The following is a 25,381-nucleotide window of genomic DNA, read 5'->3' on the forward strand; positions in this document are numbered from 1 at the left end:
GCATGCGTTAAATTTAAAAACTGGCTTTGAACTGGAAGGTTGTTTTTGAATATCCGTCATGGTGAACTATAAGAAGTGTTGTTGAGTCTCTCCTCCCTGGCGGTAGTAAACGACGTCACTCGCGCCAGCGCGTTAGCTAAAATCGTGGATCGGAGATAGAAATTCCTACCCTCACTTTTTTTCCCCTCTTACCATTTGTATGACGTTTTTTAGCATGAGATCAACACTCCCTCTCAAGTCTCTCCTCCCTGGCTAGACGTTGGGCGAAAACGTCGTGATTTACGCCAAGTGAAAACCATACTTAATGGAAACCAATAAAGAACTTTCCCAACCATTATTATCGACGAATCAATTTACCAAAATAAAATCGAGCGAAATATTGGCCTACTTATTGTACCTACGATGAAAACTAACTTCATCGCTTTAGGGGCTTTTAGGGCAATTTAAGCCATTATCAAAGTGCTTTTCTCTGTTAAGCTAGATTCCCACTCGGAATCGTGTAAGAAAAGGGTTTGACCGGATTTTTTAACGCCTCCATTCGGCGAGGCATAGCTTCTGTTAAATATTTTCCGTCGTGTTCGGCGTTACGCCGGTGTCTAAGCCAATGAAATTAATCGGACTAATGACGTCATACCTTTCAAGAGCGTATGCGTACCTGGGATTGATCCACGGCCGGCATTTATGATTGTGTTTCTATTAGCTGTTACAACTAAAGTTGGCCAAGGCTTTTTGGTAACAATGTCCCCCAGAAAGAAAATAAATGCGTCAGTTTACGCTCTCTGGAAACCACTGAAATCTATCACGTGACCCAATAATATCTCCCACTAAACTCAAAATTTGATAGTAGCGTGAACGACCAACCGAAGGAGTACTACCTTCAAATTTCTTCCATAGGGGGAGTCATTTCCGTTGGTATTTTTCTGACGAGTGGGAACCAAGCTTTAAGAATCCGAAAACATTAATATCAACTTAGGTTCAAGAACTTTTTTATCACGAAATGAACAGATTTCTATTCTTTCAGCTAAGGCTTAGCTGAAATTGCTATGGTTACGGAAATAACTACAGACAGGCGCCACACATTTCCGTATTTCATAGAGGCTACTTATAGAAAACTATATATGCATTTCATAGTTTTTTAAAATTAGTTTGCAGCTTCGCACAACCATATTATCGACGACGTAGTTCCTCACAGAAATATCCAAAGCTTAAACAAGTGAGTGTACCTTCTCCTACTGATTCCATCATAAAACTAACATACTTTAGTTTAGAACTAAAGACGATTGTGGAAGGGTTCTGCCTTTGCTTGTGATGTTAAACCTAAAATTTCATGGAAATGAATTTCTCAGGAATATCACCTCGTTTCTGCATGTCTCCAGTAAGCTTCAATAGACCAATTCGAATATGACATGCAGAGAAACAAACTTCCAGGGGCAAGCCGCCATTCTGAATAATTTCTCTCCCGTCACGAAACACCACTAGAGGGCAGCCCAAGTTCACTGCATGTTAGAGGCTAGCAAAGCCGGTCATGCCTCTAGCGATGTCTCCTGGCGTGAGGGAAATTATTCAGAATGGCGGCTTGCCCCTGGAAGCTTGTTTCTCTGCATGTAATATTCGAATTGGTCTATTTATGACATGTTTTAAAACGCTCATCATGTACTGTTAAAACACTTAGTAAAATGCCCCATAGTATGTGGTCGGATTAATTCAAGAAAAAGTTCTATCCGTTTTAACAGAAGTAGGATAAGGGACTAGAAGTATCGAGTTAACCAAATTCTTCACTCGGCGAAAGTGAATATTATTGATAACGCACCAACAGTTGGCCCTCTGGTAGTGGTTTCTGAATTTTCCCTCCAAAATGTGAGACGCTCGCGGCGGTAGACTGCCAAACTAGATTAAAACACCCGCGTCCGTGTTTCGCGGCTTAAGGTTGAGGGGAAGGGGGTAGGAAATTTTTTTTTGGAACTCGACCAATTTTTTCTCTCTAGTGTAGGCGCGATGGAAGCTGCATAGAATCCTCAAATTTGTTCAACAGTGCCAGGATCTATTACCAATGCTAGAGCCCTTCTAGTCCATTATCCTACTTCTGGTTTTAAATAAGATATGTTGTATTGCTGTTCACAAGACAAGCCGATCAAGCTTTCTAAAAGCTCGGTTAACTAATATATGTGAAAGAAAATTTGCTTTTTCTAACGTATTTCTTCTTCTATGCCGTGTTTAGGAATGTATTGGTTTTGTAAAACCCACTCGGTTAAAAAAGAATTTTTTGAGAATCTTAAAGATTATTTTGAAATTTTGCATAAAGAGTTTGATCGCTTAAACATTTTTTCTTGATAGATTCCATTTTGGATGAGTGTTGACTTCTATTCTGGATTTAAGGTTGAGGGACTTTTTGGACCCCTTTTCAATGCCATTATCGAAAAGATTGGAATTACGTAAATTTCAAATTATATCTATTGCACCTGTTTCTACAATAAGAGAGGGACTTTATTTGAAATAAAATAAATTTTGGTTAACTTTCTAGGGCCTATACCATAATGAACCTTTTTAATTAAGAGTCGTCCATTTGGAACCCATTTATCAGTTTCAAAATAGGGATTTTAATATCATGAGTAAACATTACGTAATGATTAATATCATGAGTAAATATTACACAAAAATATGATATTTAAATGGAAAACAATTTGATTTGAGCTTAGTTTGAGGTTCAATATTAATTTTGCAATATTAATGCTTTCCGGGGAGAGTTCTTAATTAAGAAACAGTGCATTTTCTCTTACATGTCAGTGCGTTTTTCAATGCTTGTCACCCCGAAGAACACTAGACAGTATTTGTGCCAAACTTGCCATATAATACGATCTGTCTATATAGAGGTTATACCTGATAAGTCAGGCATAAATTAAGATGGATGTTCTTTGGGAAATTTCCAAGTCATTTTGCCGACTACTACTGTTTTCAATTGAAGATTGGAGTAATTAAGGCACTGAAAGACAATGATTTCAAATTTAATTAAGGGGTCATCCCTAAAACACTCAAATCATCACTCGAAAACAATAGTGCCCCTGACGGAAAACTGGAGATAGAAATTACATTTTCGACTCACAATCGCCCAAAAAACATCCCCCCAGCAGACCTATCAGAAACACCCTGTATTTTTGTATATCGTATCATATAATGCCTCTTTTTATTTAAATGAATTTTTTACCTCTCCGAGTGACGTATGTCACGGAGAGGTTCTAATTTCGACGTGTGTGTCTGTCTGTCTGTCTGTCTGTTGTTACACCCACGTGACCGCGTTCGCAGTTTCCAAATCGGAGCAAACGTGTTCGCCATTTCCGAACTGCTTTCACAGTCACGGAAATGGCTCCTTACTTGAGTTCTCACACCACCATCTTCTGGTCGTTGTCCATTCCACACGGACACCAGTCTGTACATACTGGCTTCTAATCACCACCATCTTCTGGTCTTTGCCCATTCCACACGGACACCAGTCTGTACATACTGGCTTCTAATCACCACCATCTTCTGGTCTTCGTCCATTCCACTTGGACACCAGTCTGTACATACTGGATTCTAATCACCACCATCTTTTGGTCTTCGTCCACCCCACATGGACACCAGTCTGTACATACTGGCTTCTAATCACCACCATCTTTTGGTCTTCGTCCATCCCACATGGACACCAGTCTGTACACCTGGCTTCTAATCACCACCATCTTCTGGTCTTCGTCCATTCCACACGGACACCAGTCTGTACATACTGGCTTCTAATCACCACCATCTTCTGGTCTTCGTCCATTCCACTTGGACACCAGTCTGTACACCTGGCTTCTAATCACCACCATCTTCTGGTCTTCGTCCATTCCACTTGGACACCAGTCTGTACACCTGGCTTCTACTCCATCGTCATCGTTGGGTTTAAGACATTCGCGGCGATCAGCTAGGGTTACGAGAAACGTCTAGCCTCCCTAAGGTGGGTTGTCCACCAAAGGTTTTCGCAATTGCGGTTGTTCTTGCTGTAGTTCGACACCCTTATATACTACCTATTTGAATAAGGTAATGCAACCGGAGTATGCTTCATTTCAAACGCCAATATTAGTCAGGTCTCTCAAGAATGTCTAATTGTTCTTTATAAACGCGATGTAACGCTCAATAAGGCGAACAACTAACGAAGAAAATATTTAATATTAATTATATTTATTTTAATATTCAAGATAATCTAGTTTCTCAACTCAAAATTAAAACGGAAAGAGTTAAGAAGCAGCCTATGTTTTAGTCTGTGTGTGTCCGTCCGTTAGTGCACCGCGTTAGCAGTTCGCTTTGTTTTGTGGAAAGAAATCCTACAAAACCTTAAAATTTGGTTTTCTCATAATGTATAATTAATATTTGGAAATATTGTTCGTAATTTCGATGCGTTTAGTGATTTTGTAGCTATAAAGCTCTGTTTCATTTTGATATCCCAAGAATATTTTTAATTATTATTATTTGAAATCGATGTTTATATATTACTTAAGCTATACTACATCTGTTTATAGCATAATTCTTTCTAAAGTGATTTCAAGAAGAACGCAACTATATTGGTCAAATAAATTTTTGTTTGTCAATAGGCCTAGTGAACCAAAAAGTTAACGCTTGGGTTTGGTTTTCGTTTCTGTAATACAGAGACATTAACGGTTCAGAGTGAGCCGAAAGTTAAATACACTTTTTACCTCTCCGAGTGACGTATGTCACGGAGAGGTTTTGTAACGATCGTGTGTGTCTGTCTGTCTGTCTGTCTGTTGTTACACCCACGTGACCGCGTTCGCAGTTTCCAAATCGGAGCAAACGTCTTCGCCATTTCCGAACTGCATTCACAGTCACGGAAATGGCTCCTCTACTTGAGTTCTCACACCACCATCTTCTGGTCTTTGTTCCATAATATAAAGTGAATATGTGGAAGTATTTTTCGTAATTATGATGCATTTAGTACTTTTGTAGCTTTAAAGCTTTGTTTCATTTTGATATTCCAAAGATTTTTACCTCTCCGAGTGACGTATGTCACGGAGAGGTTCTGTAACGATCGTGTGTGTCTGTTTGTGTGTGTGTTTGTGTGTGTGTTTGTGTGTGTGTCTGTTGTTACACCCACGTGACCGCGTTCGCAGTTTCCAAATCGGAGCAAACGTGTTCGCCATTTCCGAACTGCTTTCACAGTCACGGAAATGGCTCCTCTACTTGAGTTTTCACACCACCATCTTCTGGTCTTTGTCCATCCCACACGGACACCAGTCTGTACTTACTGGCTTCTAATCACCACCATCTTTCTGTCATCGTCCATCCCACATGGACACCAGTCTGTATATACTGGCTTCTAATCACCACCATCTTCTGGTCTTCGTCCATTCCACTTGGACACCAGTCCGTACATACTGGCTTCTAATCACCACCATCTTCTGGTCTTGTTCCATCCCACTTGGACACCAGTCTGTACATACTGGTTTCTAAACACCACCATCTACTGGTCTTCCGTCTATTCCACATAGACACCAATCTGTCTCATTGGCTTCTAACTCCATCTTCATCGTTTGGTTAAGACATTCGCGGCGATCAGCTAGGGTTACGAGAAACGTCTAGCCTCCCTAGGGTGGGTTGTCCACCAAAGGTTTTCGCAATTGCGGTTGTTCTTGCTTTTAGCTGTAGTTCGACACCCTTATATACTACCTATTTGGGTAAGGCGAAGCAACCGGCGTATGCCTCATTTCAAACGCCAATATTAGTCAAATCTCTCAAGAATGTTTAATTGTTCTTTATCAAAACGATGTAACGCTCAATAAGGCAAACAAGTGACGAAGAAAATATTTAATATTAATTATATTTATTTTAATATTTAAGATAATCTTGTTTCTCAACTCAAAATTAATACGGAAAGAGTTAAAAAGCAGTCTATGTTTTTGTCTGTGTGTGTCCGTCCATTGTTACACTAGTGCGTCGCGTTAGCAGTTAGCCTTGTGTTGATGTGTTAAGAAATCATACAGAACCTTAATATTCTCTTTTTCCATAATATAAAGTGAATATGTGGAAGCATTTTTCGTAATTATAATTCATTTAGTACTTTTGTAGCTTTAAAGCTCTGTTTCATTTTGATATTCCAAAGATTTTTTTTAATATTGTTATTTGAAATGGCTGTTTATATATTGCTTAAGCTATACTACATCTGTATATAGAATAATCCTTGGTTTAGTGGTTTCATGAAGAAAACTAAGACCTAGACTCCGGCGGGTATAACAAGTATTATGCGCAATAGGCTTAGTGAAACAAAGAGTAAATAATTGAGGCCTGGGGTGAATTAAACTTTTGGCTTTGATTTTCGTGTCTGAAATGAAGAGACATCAACGGTTCAGAGTGAGCCGAAAGTTAAATACACTCTTGAATAATCAGGTTAAGATTTTATAATGGAAGAAAAGATCATGTTGGCAATTAGATTAGTAAAGGGGCTAATGGTAAACGGGTAGTAGCTACAGACAGACTTATTATTCTCTTTATGGTGCGCATTGACTATTAGTGCGTCTAGCTACAATTTAGCTTTGGTGTTATTTAACGTTAACATTCATGTTGGCAAACTAAGAATATTGTTGAGGTTTGACGAGACGATAGAGTTTACACTGCAAACCAGTTGTGAATGTAGATATCAGAATATAGGGTAATCAGCTGAAGCGTAGACTTCATTTCCTGTTCTTTTCCCCATTGACTGATTTCCATGTGTCCAAGATTTATCCTTATTGGATGTAAAATGTCGTCTGCTTTACTGTACATTCGCTATGTTTGGAATACTGCTTCAATATTTCGTAAATTTTTACTTCTAGGTAAATAAGTTTGTAGTAGTACACCTCTTGACTCGGAGAGGTAATATTTTGGTTTTCCCAACTTGTTTTTAATATTGTTATTTGAAATGGCTGTTTATATATTACTTAAGCTATACTACATCTGTATATAGAATAATCCCTGGTTTAGTGATTTCATGAAGAAAACTAAGACCTAGACTCCGGCGGGTATATTAAGTATCATCCGCAATAGGCTTAGTGAACCAAAGAGTAAATAATTGAGGCCTGAGGTGAAGTAAACTTGTGGCTTTGATTTTCGTGTCTGAAATGAAGAGACATCAACGGTTCAGTGTGAGCCGAAAGTTAAATACACTATTAAATAATCAGGTTAAGATTTTATAATAGAAGAAAAGATCATGGTGGCAATTCGAATAGTAAAAGGGCTAATGGTAAACGGGTAGTAGCTACAGACTTTTTATTCTCTTTATGGTGCGCATTGACTATTAGTGCGTCTAGCTACAATTTAGCTTTGGTGTTATTTAACATTAACATTCATGTTGGCAAACTAAGAATATTGTTGAGGTGAGACGAGACGATAGTGTTTACACTGCAAACCAGTTGTGAATGTAGCTATCAGAATATACGGTAAACAGCTAAAGCGTAGACTTCATTTCCTGATCTTTTCCCCATTGACTGATTTCCATGTGTCCAAGATTTATCCTTATTGGATGTAAAATGTCGTCTGCTTTACTGTATTATTCGCTATGCTTGGAATACTGCTTCAATATTTCGTAAATGTTTACTTCAAAAAAGAGAAATAATTCCATATCTAGGTAAATAAGTTTGTAGTAGTAGACCTCTTGACTCGGAGAGGTAATATTTTGGTTTTCCCAACTTGTTTTAATTCTCTTTTTAATCTGTTTTAAACACAGCCCTGTGGAGAAAGACCTTCTGGTAACGGATGCGTACGCAGACTTTGGACGAGTTCTGAGTCCGGATAATGCCACAGGACTGATGGGCTTTTTTGTTAGAAACGTAACATTGCCCTTTTGAATTCAATGAATATAATCATACGTTCGTAAGATTTGTTCCATAAGTTTGTCACTGGTTACTAAGAGCTTGTCATGAAGTGACGTAGGTCATAGATTCGAGGTAAAGCGACGCCTGGTGAGGCGCTGTCAAAGGCTTACTAATGCAGACTAAATAGGACCTAGATGGAAGTACTGCATATTAACCACCGAGTGTAGGACTTCAATTCTCGCTTCTGTCGTTCTCGAACTAGTTATCTCGAGCTGTAAGTCTCCCAGTAGCATTACGAAGTATAGGTAGTGTCATACTTTTGGAAGATATATTATAAACTTATGACATAATGTAAGCCCGCTGTATATGATCCATGCTATTTTGGTAACTTTGACCTAATTGAAGATAAAGGTTCTCGAAATTCAATAGCAAGAGAAATGGTTCAAATATCATATACTTTAGCAATAACTTTTCTCAAACTTAAATTATAAACTTATTTGTCCGTGAATTTAGGCATGTGATTTCTCAATAACAAACGATGAAATGAGATACGAAGCATTACCGTTTCTGGATTATACAACCAGCATTATTCAACTAGACTTCAAGGTCGTTTCTTCGGGACCAACCAATCGCTTGTCCAACACTTTTAAACTAATCGAAATTTTCGATAAAAGGGTAATTAAGTTTACGAAAAGGTGATTCCAATATTAAGGTTTGTTTATTTAGGTCTGGTTGTCTTTGCTCATTTTGATGTTGATGATTTCTCTTTGTCTGTCGACAACGCGGCGCTTCAAATTGAACGTTTTCGATCACTTCTTAAACTTATTCGGAATGCTGTTGATGAAAGGTTTGAGTTTGACTAAGGCTTTGTGACAGAAAGCAAGGAAGATGGAGATAGGAAAGTTTCGTGTAACACCCAAAAATCCCGTTTTCGGCGTGGATGTGCATGTGCGCACGCGCCGCACTTTTCTCGAGTATTGTGCTGAGGATAGGCCGTCTGGCCGTTTTGTGCTTCGATCCTGCACGGTTCAAACTAACGCCGAATATAAGTCATGTGACCTGCTACATTTCGTGAAGAGAGATTCCTATACTGACCAAACTTCCCTATCTCCATCTTCCTTGCAGAAAGTATGGTCAAAGCTTGTTATTAAGGTTATTACTAAGATAAGACTGAAACCATTAAACACAGACGGACTGGAATGGAGATACGGGTGGCGCGTGGTTCTTTTAGGGCAGCGCCTTTCTAGCGCCACGCCGCGACCAATATTGAAACCTTTTCGACTCAAAGCATAGCCATAACATAAGGCCAGATAAGGCTTGTGAGTCGAATTAAGTTCCGGGACTCTACCGCTAGGGGCGTTTACAGGCGATGCCATTAGAAGAAAAGGGGTTTTAGCTGCTTATAATTTTTCCAGTCCATCTGTGTTTAATGGTCTTAGGATAAGATAAATATTAGTGTAACATTGGGGTAAATATCGTCTAAGAGAAAGGCTAACTTAATTCTCTCCTACTTGACTCAGATATGCAATTAAATAGCAAAAGCTTAAAGAGTAAGTAAAGACATTTTGACTATTTCTTAAATTTCTATAAAAATCATACATTTCTATAGATTTCAACGTCCTCATTCAGAATAAAATAAATTTTCACCAAAAATCCACCTCTAAACATTTAAAAATTAACTTCAAATATTGATAAAAAAAGAGGTGCTAAATTGCCGCCAAATAGAATTCTACAGGACCGGTAGGCCCTTGTAGATATGACTTGACACCCTTCCGTAATGTTAAAGGAAAATTCACAGTTTTTATTGAATTTGTCTCTGCTGTCTGACGTCATAGCTTAAGGATTTAGACCGCTCTGATAGTAGTAAATTTGATACTTTTCTTTCCATATTTTCCCACCAGTTAGTATCTCGCCTCCTACTGATAGTGCTAGACTGCCAGTGCAGCCAGTCTCCTTTGAGGTTTAGTAGGAAACCGAAGTGGTCTGGGAGTTTTTCACTAGCCGCGGTAGTATTTGGTAGTATCCAGTCAGAAATATTATCTTAGAGGGACTGAATTAGACACGCCTTCCCATAACAAACCAATGCATTATACGAGCCAACAACGGAGCCACCTCTCTTGACGTCAGATCTATATTGCACGTGTTCAATGTTTACAAAAGGTGCCTTTTCTAAATCTCGTTTTGTTTTCATTATAATTCAATAACCGCTCGTCAGATTTTTATAAAACTTTTGAAATGAACATTTTTCACTTCATATTTACCAAAAATGAAGGAATTAACCTTTCCAGGAAAATGTCTTTACTTACTCTTTAATTGTTTATCTGCCTTAGATAAAGTTCAGCTCTCAAAGTCACTTAATTCAAGAGCTCTTATGATTTTAGAAAACAGAGTGAAAGTGCAACTTTCATTCGATCGAGTGTTCTGGACTTTATGGATTCTCGGATTGTTCTGCATCTCATCCTTCTTCTCTTCGATTCTCTTGTCCGTTCTCGCAATGCCCGACACTCTTCAATACTTTGACACGTTGCTTGATCTACTTAAATATACCAACACCATAATTAGAATACCGGCTGAAACATCCATACACTACGATTTTATGGTAACCACGAAAACCACGATTTTAGTTCATTTTAAGAGATTTATCATTGTAGTATTTGACTGTTCGTTTAGGACAATACGAGCTCAATAAAGATGGCAATTATGGATCAAATTACTCGGCTTGACGGAATTTACTCTTTTTCAAATATGGACCCAGAAGATGAGTTCGGAAATTTGGTCTCCGGAAAGACAGTTCTAATCATGGATGAGAACACTATTTACGCCGCCTTCGAGGCTTTCCAGAAATGTGATAACCCCGATGCGCTAATTCATTTCTCCAAAGACAACGCTCTCTCCATGTTGTCAGGCCTTCTCATAAGGAAACATTACAACGCTTCTTCTTTATCAGCCAGATGGAGTCTTTTGTAATAACCATTTTTACCTCTCCGTGTGACGTAGTCCAGGAGAGGTTCTGTAACGGCCGTGTCTGTGTGTGTGTCTGTCTGTGTGTGTGTCTGTCTGTGTGTCTGTCTGTCTGTCCGTTGTTACACCCACGTGACCGCGTTCGCAGTTTGCGTATCGGAGCAAACGTGTTCGCCATTTCCGAACTGCTTTCACAGTCACGGAAATGGCTCCTCTACTTGAGTTCTCACACCACCATCTTCTGGTCTTTGTCCATCCCACACGGACACCAGTCTGTTCTTACTGGCTTCTAATCACCACCATCTTCTGCTCTTTGTCAATCCCACATTGACACCAGTCTGCACTTACACTGGCTTCTAACACCACCATCCACTGGTCTTCCGTCTATTCCACATAGACACCAATCTGTATCATTGGCTTCTACTCCATTATCATCGTTTGGTTTTAGGATATACGCGGCGATCAGCTAGGGTTACGAGAAACGTCTAGCCTCCCTAAGGTGGGATCGCCACCAAAGGTTTTCGCAATTGCGCTTTTTCCTTACTATTATAATGGAAACGAATCGTATATATACCCCAAATTTGAAAAAAGCGGGCAAGAGGGGTACCCTTAACTTTAAACGTCAATATTAGCAAAGTTTGAGAAGATAATAGGTATAACTTTATTTTAAACGATTTAACTATTATTAATGTTAATTATTGAAGATTAAAATAATTAAAAATAATTATATTTATTTAAATATTAAAGATAAACCTCTGGTGCAAAGAGAGAGATTATCATTGCCTCCTATATCTACCAAGGCCCGTGCATGCGATATATTTCCTTCATTGCCTCTTATATCTATCAAGGCCCGTGCATTGTGATATATTTCATTCATTGCCTCCTATATCTATCAAGGCCCGTGCATTGCGATATATTTTTCAAAACAACAACAAAAATGGGAAACCCCAACTCAGAAACATAATAACGTTTTCATTGGATACTTTAAGTTTATATAATCTTCTTGACACGGAGAGGTAATATTTTGGTTTTCCCAACTTGTTATTAATACATACTAATAGGCTTTTGAATGTGTGATATCAGGGATTCATGTAATCTTAGAAGCAGGAATGGAGAACGGTTAGCCTTCACTTCACCTCGACTCATCGACTCATAGCCATGCAACCCCTTCAACACGTAAAGAAAATTTCAAATTATCTTATTGGATAACTTAAACTACGTTTTGATGACGGGGATGGCGAAAATTAAGTAGTTTCTTTTTAACTCTTTCGCTATGACCTGCCTCTCATTTCATACCCCCGTCCCGGGGAAGGAATTCGTGGACTTAATTATTCTGTTCTCTATTCCTGCTTCGAAAATTACATGGATCCCTAGTGATATAAACACATTTACTCCTGAAAATGTCTTACCTCTTCAGTCATTAACATGTTGATTATTGATTCGTTTGCATAAACAAAGCTTACAAAGGTTCGTTTTGTCAAACAACAGCTCAGTTAGTCCACAATTTATGTGGTCGACACAATTTTCCTTCGCCCAAAAGCGAGACGCAATGCATCGTTTCACTCGTATCTTCCCCTATTAGTTACATAGAAGTGACTCACTGGGAATCTATTGGCGACAAAGCGAAATAGTTTTACTATACTACAACATTCAACGGTTTACTATATTACAAATGTTTTTAGGACATCGTACTATTTCGAAGGAGGAATTATTAACGAAGATCTCAGTCTCTCAAAAGTGAAAAGCCCGTATTGTATGGGGACATTTGCAAGTCCGAAACTGAAGGACTACGCTAGTTTAACCATTGTTAATATCTACTTTCCCTTGATTATGTGGACAGTAGGCCTGAGCTTATCCTTCGTCGTTTGCTTCGCTGAAATCTATAAATTCCTGACAACAAACTAAACGTTACTCAACGACACAAATACACTGGGTTTTCAATGTATTAAATGAAAAATACATGTAAATATTTTGGAATATTTTTTCTTCTAAATATAGAACATCTAAGTTCTTTTTTGTTTCAGTTTATGATGAGCATATTTTCCATTTACAATGGAACTCGATACTCACCAAACATGTATTGCCAATATCACAAGGAGAATAATCTAACATCAAGGTCATATCTCAGACATTTCACCTTGGCCTCTAGTTCTGAAAGTTGTGACGTTGAGATTTTTTATGTTTCCAACCGAGCTCGGGTGATAGAGAGAAAAACTTCTAAAATCTCGGCCAAGACCGAGTACGAGTTTTTGAAGCAGCGCTCCACAGCGGTGGAGAGTGAAGTAAAACAGGCGGGGCTAAACAGGCTGAGTGGAGGGTTCATACGGCGACGGCGTATCGTGTGGCGTGCTAATATTTTTTAAGACGGTATTTAATTAAACATAATGTATAAATTAGAAGCATTAGCTAACGAGATTAAAGATAAAGCAAAATTCGAAATTCATATTATAGAAAAACCATTTAAGAAATGAAATCTATTTGCCGAGTAGAGGAACAAAGCAAACCTCCAATCCAAAAATTGAAGTCCCGTGCGTTTTCGGGAGGGGTGAAAATTTTTTAGGGGGACCCAACTTTCCGTAGCAAACTTTAGTTGATGCGGAAAAAATATGTTAGGAGAGAAAAACTTTGGTTGTTCAACTGCGGTTTACTCTACAGTAAATACGTTCGGCTTCGTCTTGGGTTGTTAACTTATGAACCCTCGGGATGAGACGTTCTTCAGCGAGAACCTGACACACAATACCCTCATTCGTAGGCTGGCAAAAATATCTCCTTGATGTTGATTATCTCCTTGTGGTGCAATCATCCAAAGTATACACTCGAAGAAACACTAAATAGAGACACAGAAACTTAAACCTTTGTCGAAGCTAACATCAAAAAAACCATTTTAAATAATTAAAAAGCTATAATAGTTGAAGTATTTTACCTCGAACACTTAGTTAAAGAAAATTTAGACCCGCCAGTGACGTATCTGTTAGTAAATCGTTATATTAATTCAAACATATCTAGAAAAGGTTTATGGGGCGGTGGAGAACCTTTTCTAGTATCACAATGGACTGAAAAACGAAAGAATTCATCTTCACCGTGTTCCAACCAATAGAGACAACTAAACTAGCCATTTTCAAAAAGCAACACCTTTGTTGGTGGAAACGTACGTGTGAAATCTAGAGCCATACTTATTTTCGTTACGTTACATATGGTAGTTTTTAATCATATACTGAACAACTGTACACAGAAGCAATTACAAGTACATTTAGTTATTTTAAAAGGTACAACATTAATATCTTACAACTGCATCTTGACACGTTAAAGCAGGAGTTCATAATAACCCGAAGTACGAAACTGGTTAAAAAGCCCGTAACTTGAAAGTTTCGCCGTAAAGCTCAGCGGATTCATACACCGCTTAACTCCCAAAGAAATAGTTATCCCATTTTTTAGCGCCCACGCGCAATAACTTACACACTTCCGGTTTAGCACAATTTTTACCTCTCCGAGTGACGTATGTCACGGAGAGGTTCTAATTTCGACGTGTGTGTCTGTCTGTCTGTCTGTCTGGCTGTTGTTATTGACTTACACCCCAGGGGACCGCGTTCGCAGTTTCCGAATCGAAGCAAATGTGTTCGCTATTTCCGGACCGCATTCACAGTTCCCGGAAAATTCAAAACTTGAGGTTATCCACAATTCAACTGACCACTATTACTTCATCTCACTAGTCAATTGTCCATTCCACATGAACACCAATCTGTATTCATTGGCTTCTAACACCACCATCTTTTGGGCGTTGTTTTTGTATATCCCACATAGACACCAGTCTGTACTTACTGGCTTCTAACACCACCATCTTCTGGTCTCTGTTTTTGTCCATCCCACATGGACACCAGTCTGTACACCTGGCTTCTAACACCACCATCTTCTGGTCTTTGTTTTTGTCCATCCCACATGGACACCAGTCTGCACACCTGGCTTCTACTCCATCGTCATCGTTGGGTTTAAGACATTCGCGGCGATCAGCTAGGGTTACGAGAAACGTCTAGCCTCCCTAAGGTGGGATCACCACCAAAGGTTTTCGCAATTGCGGTTGTTCTTGCTTTTAGCTGTAGTTCGACACCCTTATATACTACCTATTTGAGTGAGGCAAAGCAACCGGCGTATGCTTCATTTCAAACGCCAATATTAGTCAAGTCTCTCAAGAATGTATAATTGTTCTTTATCAACACGATGTAACGATCAATAAGGCGAACAACTAACGAAGAAAATGTTTAATATTAATTATATTTATTAAATTATTTAAGAAAAATCTGTGCTAACTAAAACCATATAGTCAAAGTTTATATAGGACGAGTAATGAAGATTGCGTATAAAGTCGGTACACTGTACACATTTCATAGTTAATATAGAGCGAGTATTTAAGCATTTAGCCCACTGTATTACTAATCATGGAAACTCTAGAAAGTTAAAATAGGTCGAGCATTGATGTTAATAGAGACGGAGTAGAGGAGTTGAATTATGATAAATAACAAATTCAGTTTGTTGTGTCATTGTCTCAGTTAGAGAGGTAACGGTTGGTAAGTGCGAAACTATCGTAAGTGTGATAGGTTGTGTTTCCCTGTTTTGGGCACATTCGCGTTGTTTTGATGTGTAAGGAAATCCTACAGAATCATAATATTCCCTTTATCCATAATATAAAGTGAATATGTGGAAATATTTTTCGTAATTATGATGCATTTAGTACTTTTGTAGCTTTAAAGCTCTGTTTCATTTTGATAATCCAAAGATTTATTTTAATATCTTTATTTGAAATGGCTGTTTATATATTACTTAAGCTATACTACATCTGTATATAGAATAATCCTTGGTTTAGTGATTTCATGAAGAAAGCTAAGATCTAGACTCCGGCGGGTATATCTAGTATTACCCGCAATAATTGAGGCCTGAGGTGAAGTAAACTTTGGGTTTTGATTTTCGTGTCTGAAATGAAAAGACATCAACGGTTCAGAGTGAGCCGAAAGTTAAATACACTCTTAATTAATCAGGTTAAGATTTTATAATTGAAGAAAAGATCATGGTGGCAATTAGATTAGTAGGGCTAAGCTACAGAGTTTTTATTGTCTTTATACTGCGCACTGAGTATCAGTGCGTCTAGCTACAATTTAGCTTTGGTATTATTTAACGTTAACACTCATGTTGGCAAACTAAGTATATTGTTGAGGTGAGCCGAGACGATAGTGTTTACACTGCAAACCAGTTGCGAATGTAGCTATCAGAATAAAGAGTAAACAGCTGAAGCGTAGGCTTCATTTCCTGTTCTTTTTGCCATTGACTGATTTCCATGTGTCCAAGATTTATCCTTATTGGGTGTAAAATGTCGTCTGCTTTACTGTATATTCGCTATGCTTGGAATACTGCTTCAATATTTCGTAAATTTTTACTTCAAAAAAGAGAAATAATTCCATATCTAGGTAAATAACTTTGTACTAGTAGACCTCTTGACTCGGAGAGGTAATATTTTGGTTTTCCCAACTTGTTATCTTGTGATTTTGGGAGCGAAAATGGCTCGCGTGTGTGTCTGTCGGAACGGTGTAAATTAAGCCTTGGCTAAGAAGTTGGCTTTTAGTCGGGGTTTCTAGTTTTCTACAAAACATTTAAACGATCGTCAATGATGTTTTGTTGTGATATGTGTGAGTGAGAATTCCGTGGTTAAATTGAAACGGTTTGGACAAATTTATTCCCAGTATCTTTAATATATCAATTCCATCGTGTTTCTACGTCCACCATATCGCCATTTTTCTTTTCGACGGAGATCCCAGCCAACGGAAGTTTTGGAACGAAAACCAAGGAGCATAGATACCACTAAGATATACTGTAAGTTTCTATGTCCATAAACAGGCTAATCCTTTCTATGCGCAACGACAGAATCTTGTTGTTCGCGATTTTTACCATTAGCTCTATGGCCAGTTTCATAATTTCCCCCCTCCCGAAGGGGAGTTATTATGAACTCCTGGTTAAAGTTATACATGTGAAGTTTTGATTTAAAACGGGTTGAAAGATTTCAATACAATGTCAATAGTATTGAAACGTGTTAAACTTCTTATCGAACAAGCTACGCAATTGGCCTCTCCGTGTAAAATATTGGTACAGGCTATTCTAAGTTCTGGTTCGTGTGTGGGATAGGTGGGTTACTTTAAGTTTTAATTTAAACCGAGTGAAGGTTGAGAAAACTATGTTTGTTTTGAACAATTGTATGGTTTCAAGTGAAATGTTTTGTAGAATTAAGTTATTTTTCGCAAGCTTGAACTTCTATTTTTTATCAAAATGATTTTAATGGTGTTTAGTTTATATTTAATTTTTAGAAGTTTTTTAATGTTTAATTTAAAGGGCGTTTTAATTAAAATGGATTTTAGGATATTTTCATAACACTCCGAATAAATTGAAAGGAATCCTGGATGAGCTTCGACGTTTATTTGTCGACTCTGACAGAACTTTATATCACACCAGGAGTTCATAATAACCACCCTTCGGGGGGAAGTATGAAACTGGCCATAGAGCTAATGGTAAAAATCGCGAACAACAAGATTCTGTCGTTGCGCATAGAAAGGATTAGCCTGTTTATGGACATAAAACCTTACAGTATATCGTAGTGGTATCTATGCTCCTTGGTTTTCGTTCCAAAACTTCCGTTGACTGGGATCTCCGTCGATAAGAAAAATGGCGATATGGTGGACGTAGAAACACGTTGCAATTCTTATATTAAAGATACTGGGAATAAATTTCTCCAAACCGTTTTAATTTAACCACGGAATTCTCACTCACACATATCACAACAAAACATCATTGACGATTGTTTAAATGTTTTGTAGAAAACTAAAAACCCCGACTAAAAGCCAACTTCTTAGCCAAGGCTTAATTTACACCGTTCCGACAGACACAGACGCGAGCCATTTTCGCTCCCAAAATTACAAGACAAAAATAGTGCTAAACCGGAAGTGTGGAAGTTAATGCGCGTGGGCGCTAAAAAATGGGGCAACTATTTCTTTGGGAGTTAAGCGGTGTGTGAATCCGCTGAGCTTTACGGCGAAACTTTGTTGTTACAGGCTTTTTAACCAGTTTCGTACTTCGTGTTATTATGAACTCTTGATCACACTGCATTGCGAGAATTCGAAAACTTGATTAAAGCTGGTTTTCACCCTCCAAAGGCTCATGAAACCGTTAAATCAATTCCCCACAGTTTTTGTGGAAAATTCCTTGAAAAAAACTTGTATGTACGAAAGAATTTGCGTGACTTGTTCAGAGACACAATGCCGATAAAGCACTGCTAATTTTCAAAAGTCAATATAACATGGATACTCGACCATCCTAAATTTGTGAATTTTTCATTTGCTTTTTTTAAGTCTTTGTCTACTACGACAGTATTTTATACTTAACCCAAAAAGGATTCCGTTAATTTTGGGACTTTGTCTAACGCAATAATGAGTTCAAAACTATTTACAACATTACAATATTGCTGTAATTGAAATACAACAAGTTAATTAAGCTAGAGGCTACCATATAAAATGAATATAAATGTGGGCGAAAAATAGAGAGAATTATAATTCTATTTACGTTTTTCCCAAAGTAAGCGAAGTTACGACACATTTTTAGCTAAAATAAGAATACATGACACATCTTTCCACCTTAATTTTACTCTTTTCAATTTTAGAGGGCTATAATTTGAACCATTTCATAATGTCGTTTTTGCTGTATGCAATATAAATATTTTGGTAAAAATATGAATGTTATAGCCTTGTTTTAAAATAGCACTCACTAAACGTGGCGTCTAGAGGCTGTGAGTCAATAAGTACTTTTTATCCAATAATGACATAATGAACCACAATGTGGAATGTTTAGAGTAATATATTTTGTTAATTTTTTGTCCCAACATTTAAAGGTTGATCTATAAATCTCAGTATCCAAGAACGTGTCTTTGTCTCTGAGAAACGCGGTCTTAAATCTTCTACGTCACAAGAGAACAAAATTTTAAATTGTGACAAGTATTTTACCCAACAAATTATGATCAATATTTTTTTTAGTGGATTTCAGAATTTATTTGTTAGTTCATGCTATTGTTACTTAGTTCAATATCTCCTTTAAACGTGTTAGTGCTTGAAAGCGTGTCGTAACTGGACGAGCATTACCAAAAAGGAAATGGCCATTGAAGAGATGTAGGCGAGAAATATGGCGCCTACATCACCAAGCGATGTCTTCGAAAAGGCCAAGCTTTGCTTCGTCTTCAGGTATTTTGAGCAGCCCCCTCTGCTCAACAGAAACTCTGCTCTGATTCCATGTCCACTCTCACAATAGTTCAATATTCTGTCGCGTATAGAAAATGTCAGCAAATGATTTTACCATGTAACATGGTCTCTTACCTAAGATTGATCAAGTCTTTCAATGCACTCGAAGACGCCTTGGACACTGGGTAAGCGACGGCCAACGACAAGAAAGAATCTCTACCGTAATGCAAGTCTTTTTCCGCTTTGTAAGAGCGATTGCAAAAGTATTCACATCGATGAAAGCTGCCAAAGTAGACGGCGTTCCCTTGATTGAAGACGTCGTCCTCGTCTCCCTTTCTTCGGTTCATTTTTTGGAATCTTCCTTCGTATTCTTGCAAAACGTCTTTACGGTATTCCTAATTAGAATGAAAATTACATATAAATTTCAATTGTTTAGTATATGAGCAAAGCCTGGGAAGATTCCAAGGACTCGCTTAGTAATTGGTTATGGAAATTAATAGGCGGGGGAAGAAAATGGTTTTAACTTTGGTGGTGACGGAAGAGGTCAAGTCACCTCCGGCGGACACGGGGCAGCCGTCTCTAAGAACTTTTACTTACACGTGTGCCCCACCTTCGAGGGCAGTATATAAGACCCCGGAACAGGACAATTTGGTCTCGCCGAATTGGTCTCGCCATTTTGGTCTAGCCGATTTGGTCGCGGGACTAATTGGTCTCGGCACTATTTGGTCTCGCGAGTTTTTGGTATCGTGATTATTTGGTCTCAGGACTATTTGGTATCGTGAATATTTGGTCTCGGGACTATTTGGTATCGTGATTATTTGGTCTCGGGACTATTTGGTATCGTGAATATTTGGTCTCGGGACTATTTGGTATCGTGAATATTTGGTCTCGGGACTATTTGGTATCATGATTATTTGGGCTCGGGACTATTTGGTATCGTGATTATTTGGTCTCAGGACTATTTGGTATCGTGAATATTTGGTCTCGGGACTATTAGGTATCGTGATTATTTGGTCTCGGGACTATTTGGTATCGTGAATATTTGGTCTCGGGACTATTTGGTATCGTGATTATTTGGTCTCGGGACTATTTGGTATCGTGAATATTTGGTCTCGGGACTATTTGGTATCATGATTATTTGGGCTCGGGACTATTTGGTATCGTGATTATTTGGTCTCAGGACTATTTGGTATCGTGAATATTTGGTCTCGGGACTATTTGGTATCGTGATTATTTGGTCTCGGGACTATTTGGTATCGTGAATATTTGGTCTCGGGACTATTTGGTCTCGGGACTATTTGGTATCGTGAATATTTGGTCTCGGGACTATTTGGTATCGTGAATATTTGGTCTCGGGACTATTTAGTATCGTGATTATTTGGTCTCGGGACTATTTGGTATCGTGAATATTTGGTCTCGGGACTATTTGGTATCGTGAATATTTGGTCTCAGGACTATTTGGTATCGTGAATATTTGGTCTCGGGACTATTTGGTATCGTGAATATTTGGTCTCGGGACTATTTGGTATCGTGATTATTTGGTCTCAGGACTATTTGGTATCGTGAATATTTGGTCTCGGGACTATTTGGTATCATGATTATTTGGGCTCGGGACTATTTGGTATCGTGAATATTTGGTCTCGGGACTATTTGGTATCGTGATTATTTGGTCTCGGGACTATTTGGTATCGTGAATATTTGGTCTCGGGACTATTTAGTATCGTGATTATTTGGTCTCGGGACTATTTGGTATCGTGATTATTTGGTCTCGGGACTATTTGGTATCGTGAATATTTGGTCTCGGGACTATTTGGTATCGTGATTATTTGGTCTCAGGACTATTTGGTATCGTGAATATTTGGTCTCGGGACTATTTGGTATCGTGATTATTTGGTCTCGGGACTATTTGGTATCGTGAATATTTGGTCTCGGGACTATTTGGTATCGTGATTATTTGGTCTCGGGACTATTTGGTATCGTGAATATTTGGTCTCGGGACTATTTGGTATCATGATTATTTGGGCTCGGGACTATTTGGTATCGTGATTATTTGGTCTCGGGACTATTTGGTATCGTGAATATTTGGTCTTGGGACTATTTAGTATCGTGATTATTTGGTCTCGGGACTATTTGGTATCATGATTATTTGGGCTCGGGACTATTTGGTATCGTGAATATTTGGTCTCGGGACTATTTGGTATCGTGATTATTTGGTCTCGGGACTATTTAGTATCGTGATTATTTGGTCTCAGGACTATTTGGTATCGTGAATATTTGGTCTCGGGACTATTTGGTATCGTGAATATTTGGTCTCGGGACTATTTGGTATCGTGATTATTTGGTCTCAGGACTATTTGGTATCGTGAATATTTGGTCTCGGGACTATTTGGTATCGTGAATATTTGGTCTCGGGACTATTTGGTATCGTGAATATTTGGTCTCGGGACTGTTTGGTATCGTGATTATTTGGTCTTGCGACTATTTGGTATCGTGAATATTTGGTCTCGGGACTATTTAGTATCGTGATTATTTGGTCTCGGGACTATTTGGTATCGTGATTATTTGGTCTCGGGACTATTTGGTATCGTGAATATTTGGTCTCGGGACTATTTAGTATCGTGATTATTTGGTCTCGGGACTATTTGGTATCGTGATTATTTGGTCTCAGGACTATTTGGTATCGTGAATATTTGGTCTCGGGACTATTTGGTATCGTGATTATTTGGTCTCGGGACTATTTGGTATCGTGAATATTTGGTCTCAGGACTATTTGGTATCATGATTATTTGGGCTCGGGACTATTTGGTATCGTGATTATTTGGTCTCAGGACTATTTGGTATCGTGAATATTTGGTCTCGGGACTATTTGGTATCGTGATTATTTGGTCTCGGGACTATTTGATATCGTGAATATTTGGTCTCAGGACTATTTGGTATCGTGAATATTTGGTCTCGGGACTATTTGGTATCGTGATTATTTGGTCTCGGGACTATTTGGTATCGTGAATATTTGGTCTCGGGACTATTTGGTATCGTGATTATTTGGTCTCGGGACTATTTGGTATCGTGAATATTTGGTCTCGGGACTATTTGGTATCGTGATTATTTGGTCTCGGGACTATTTGGTATCGTGATTATTTGGTCTCGGGACTATTTGGTATCGTGATTATTTGGTCTCGGGACTATTTGGTATCGTGAATATTTGGTCTCGGGACTATTTGGTATCATGATTATTTGGGCTCGGTACTATTTGGTATCGTGATTATTTGGTCTCAGGACTATTTGGTATCGTGAATATTTGGTCTCGGGACTATTTGGTATCGTGATTATTTGGTCTCGGGACTATTTGGTATCGTGAATATTTGGTCTCGGGACTATTTGGTATCGTGAATATTTGGTCTCGGGACTATTTGGTATCGTGAATATTTGGTCTCGGGACTATTTAGTATCGTGATTATTTGGTCTCGGGACTATTTGGTATCGTGAATATTTGGTCTCGGGACTATTTAGTATCGTGATTATTTGGTCTCAGGACTATTTGGTATCGTGAATATTTGGTCTCGGGACTATTTGGTATCGTGAATATTTGGTCTCGGGACTATTTGGTATCATGATTATTTGGGCTCGGGACTATTTGGTATCGTGAATATTTGGTCTCGGGACTATTTGGTATCGTGATTATTTGGTCTCGGGACTATTTGGTATCGTGAATATTTGGTCTCGGGACTATTTGGTATCGTGATTATTTGGTCTCGGGACTATTTGGTATCGTGATTATTTGGTCTCGGGACTATTTGGTATCGTGATTATTTGGTCTCGGGACTATTTGGTATCGTGAATATTTGGTCTCGGGACTATTTGGTATCATGATTATTTGGGCTCGGTACTATTTGGTATCGTGATTATTTGGTCTCAGGACTATTTGGTATCGTGAATATTTGGTCTCGGGACTATTTGGTATCGTGATTATTTGGTCTCGGGACTATTTGGTATCGTGAATATTTGGTCTCGGGACTATTTGGTATCGTGAATATTTGGTCTCGGGACTATTTGGTATCGTGAATATTTGGTCTCGGGACTATTTAGTATCGTGATTATTTGGTCTCGGGACTATTTGGTATCGTGAATATTTGGTCTCGGGACTATTTAGTATCGTGATTATTTGGTCTCAGGACTATTTGGTATCGTGAATATTTGGTCTCGGGACTATTTGGTATCGTGAATATTTGGTCTCGGGACTATTTGGTATCATGATTATTTGGGCTCGGGACTATTTGGTATCGTGATTATTTGGTCTCAGGACTATTTGGTATCGTGAATATTTGGTCTCGGGACTATTTGGTATCGTGATTATTTGGTCTCGGGACTATTTGATATCGTGATTATTTGGTCTCAGGACTATTTGGTATCGTGAATATTTGGTCTCGGGACTATTTGGTATCGTGATTATTTGGTCTCGGGACTATTTGGTATCGTGAATATTTGGTCTCGGGACTATTTGGTATCGTGATTATTTGGTCTCGGGACTATTTGGTATCGTGAATATTTGGTCTCGGGACTATTTGGTATCGTGATTATTTGGTCTCGGGACTATTTGGTATCGTGATTGTTTGGTCTCGGGACGGTTTGGTCTCGTGATTATTTGGTTAAATAATTAGTTGCCTCCTTTTCCAAAGCAATGGTCACAATAATTCTTTGCCACCTTTTCCAAAACAATGGTTCCAATAATTCGTTGCCACCTTTTCCTAAATATTCTCCTATTAATTAGTTGCCACATTTTCCTGAATATTCTCCTATTAATTAGCTGCCACCTTTTCCAAAATATTCTGCTATTAATTAGCTGCCACCTTTTCCAAAATATTCTCCTAATAGTTAGCTGCCACCTTTTCCAAAACATTCTCCTACTAATTAGCTGCCACCTTTTCCAAAATATTCTCCTAATAGTTAGCTGCCACCTTTTCCAAAATATTCTCCTATTAATTATCTGACATCTTTTCCAAAATATTCTCCTATTAATTAGCTGCCACCTTTTGCAAAACATTCTCCTACTAATTAGCTGCCACCTTTTCCAAAATATTCTCCTAATAGTTAGCTGCCACCTTTTCCAAAATATTCTCCTATTAATTATCTGACATCTTTTCCAAAATATTCTCCTATTAATTAGCTGCCACCTTTTGCAAAACATTCTCCTATTAATTATCTGACACCTTTTCCAAAATATTCTCCTATTAATTATCTGCCACCTTTTCCAAAATATTCTCCTAATAGTTAGCTGCCACCTTTTCCACAATATTCTCCTATTAATTATCTGACACCTTTTCCAAAATATTCTCCTATTAATTAGCTGCCACCTTTTCCAAAACATTCTCCTACTAATTAGTTGCCACCTTTTCCAAAATATTCTCCTAATGAGCTGCCACCTTTTCCAAAATATTCTCCTATTAATTATCTGACACCTTTTCCAAAATATTTCTATTATTGCTTATAAATTGTTCGTGGTAAGATGCGGGCTTTTAATACTCATATAAATAATCTTCTTACCTCCAAACAAGGTTGGGTTGGGTTGGGTTAGGTCCCGAGACCTAATGGTCCCGAGACCCAATTGTCCCGAGACCCATTTGTATCGAGACCCATTTGTCCCGAGACCCATTTGTCCCGAGACCCATTTGTCCCGAGACCCAATTGTCCCGAGACCAAAACGGCGAGACCAAATCGGCAAGACCATAACGGCGAGACCAAATTGTCGCGGACCGATAAGACCCTGCTGTTCTTTTCAGTAAATCACGAAGAAAGATATTTTTCCAATGTCATAACCGAAAAATAATATTGAAATCGATCAACGGATACCAGTGCGAGTGTTAGTATTGCTACGGCTTATATTTTGCATCTCGGCAGTAAAAGGGAAGTGTTAAAAACGTGTCAAAAGGATGTAATTTAAGAAAACACATTTTTTACACCGTAAAAACACCCGAAAGAGAGTTTTATTACCTTAATTTTTTGTGGCCAATGTAGCAAAATATTTTACTACATGTATTATTAAGCCTAAATTATATTGATTTTTACCTCAAGTTATTTTCTTCACCCTGGTTTAAATATAGTTCGTTGCTATGGGTTTTCAATAGGCCTCGTGATAAACATGTTTTTCACTCCACACTCAATATAGTAGAATGGAAAGTAGTAATTGACCAAGTATAGCCTATCCTTTTTCTTTTTCACGTATTTATTTTCGAAACCAAAAACTGCCATACCTAAGGTCATAGGAATTATTTACGGGTATTGTTATTTTGCATGCTATAGAAAGTATACCTTTAGAAAGTACGCTTTGCCAGTACGATGCCATCA

General features: G+C 38.2%; 1 protein-coding gene and 1 long non-coding RNA gene across 2 annotated transcripts in view; one reads left to right on the forward strand and one right to left on the reverse strand.

Annotated features, from left to right (window-relative positions):
* Positions 1 to 25,381, reverse strand: part of LOC149647162 (uncharacterized) — a 319,264-nt gene that overhangs the window by 186,217 nt on the left and 107,666 nt on the right. The window lies entirely within an intron of this gene.
* On the forward strand, positions 540 to 12,768 carry LOC149647180 (uncharacterized). The gene is made up of 9 exons (XM_089850283.1): positions 540 to 1,213; positions 1,269 to 1,375; positions 2,335 to 2,432; positions 7,727 to 7,829; positions 8,328 to 8,489; positions 8,541 to 8,661; positions 10,145 to 10,413; positions 10,485 to 10,777; positions 12,458 to 12,768. Exons 2-9 carry the CDS (start codon positions 1,328 to 1,330, stop codon positions 12,678 to 12,680), a joined length of 1,317 nt encoding a protein of 438 aa, XP_089706409.1. The 5' UTR covers positions 540 to 1,213; positions 1,269 to 1,327; the 3' UTR covers positions 12,681 to 12,768.

Source organism: Phalangium opilio, unplaced genomic scaffold, assembly GCF_054372755.1.
Source record: "Phalangium opilio isolate 3A_F unplaced genomic scaffold, DU_Popi_V2 ptg000089l_1, whole genome shotgun sequence".
NCBI lineage: Eukaryota > Metazoa > Arthropoda > Arachnida > Opiliones > Phalangiidae > Phalangium > Phalangium opilio.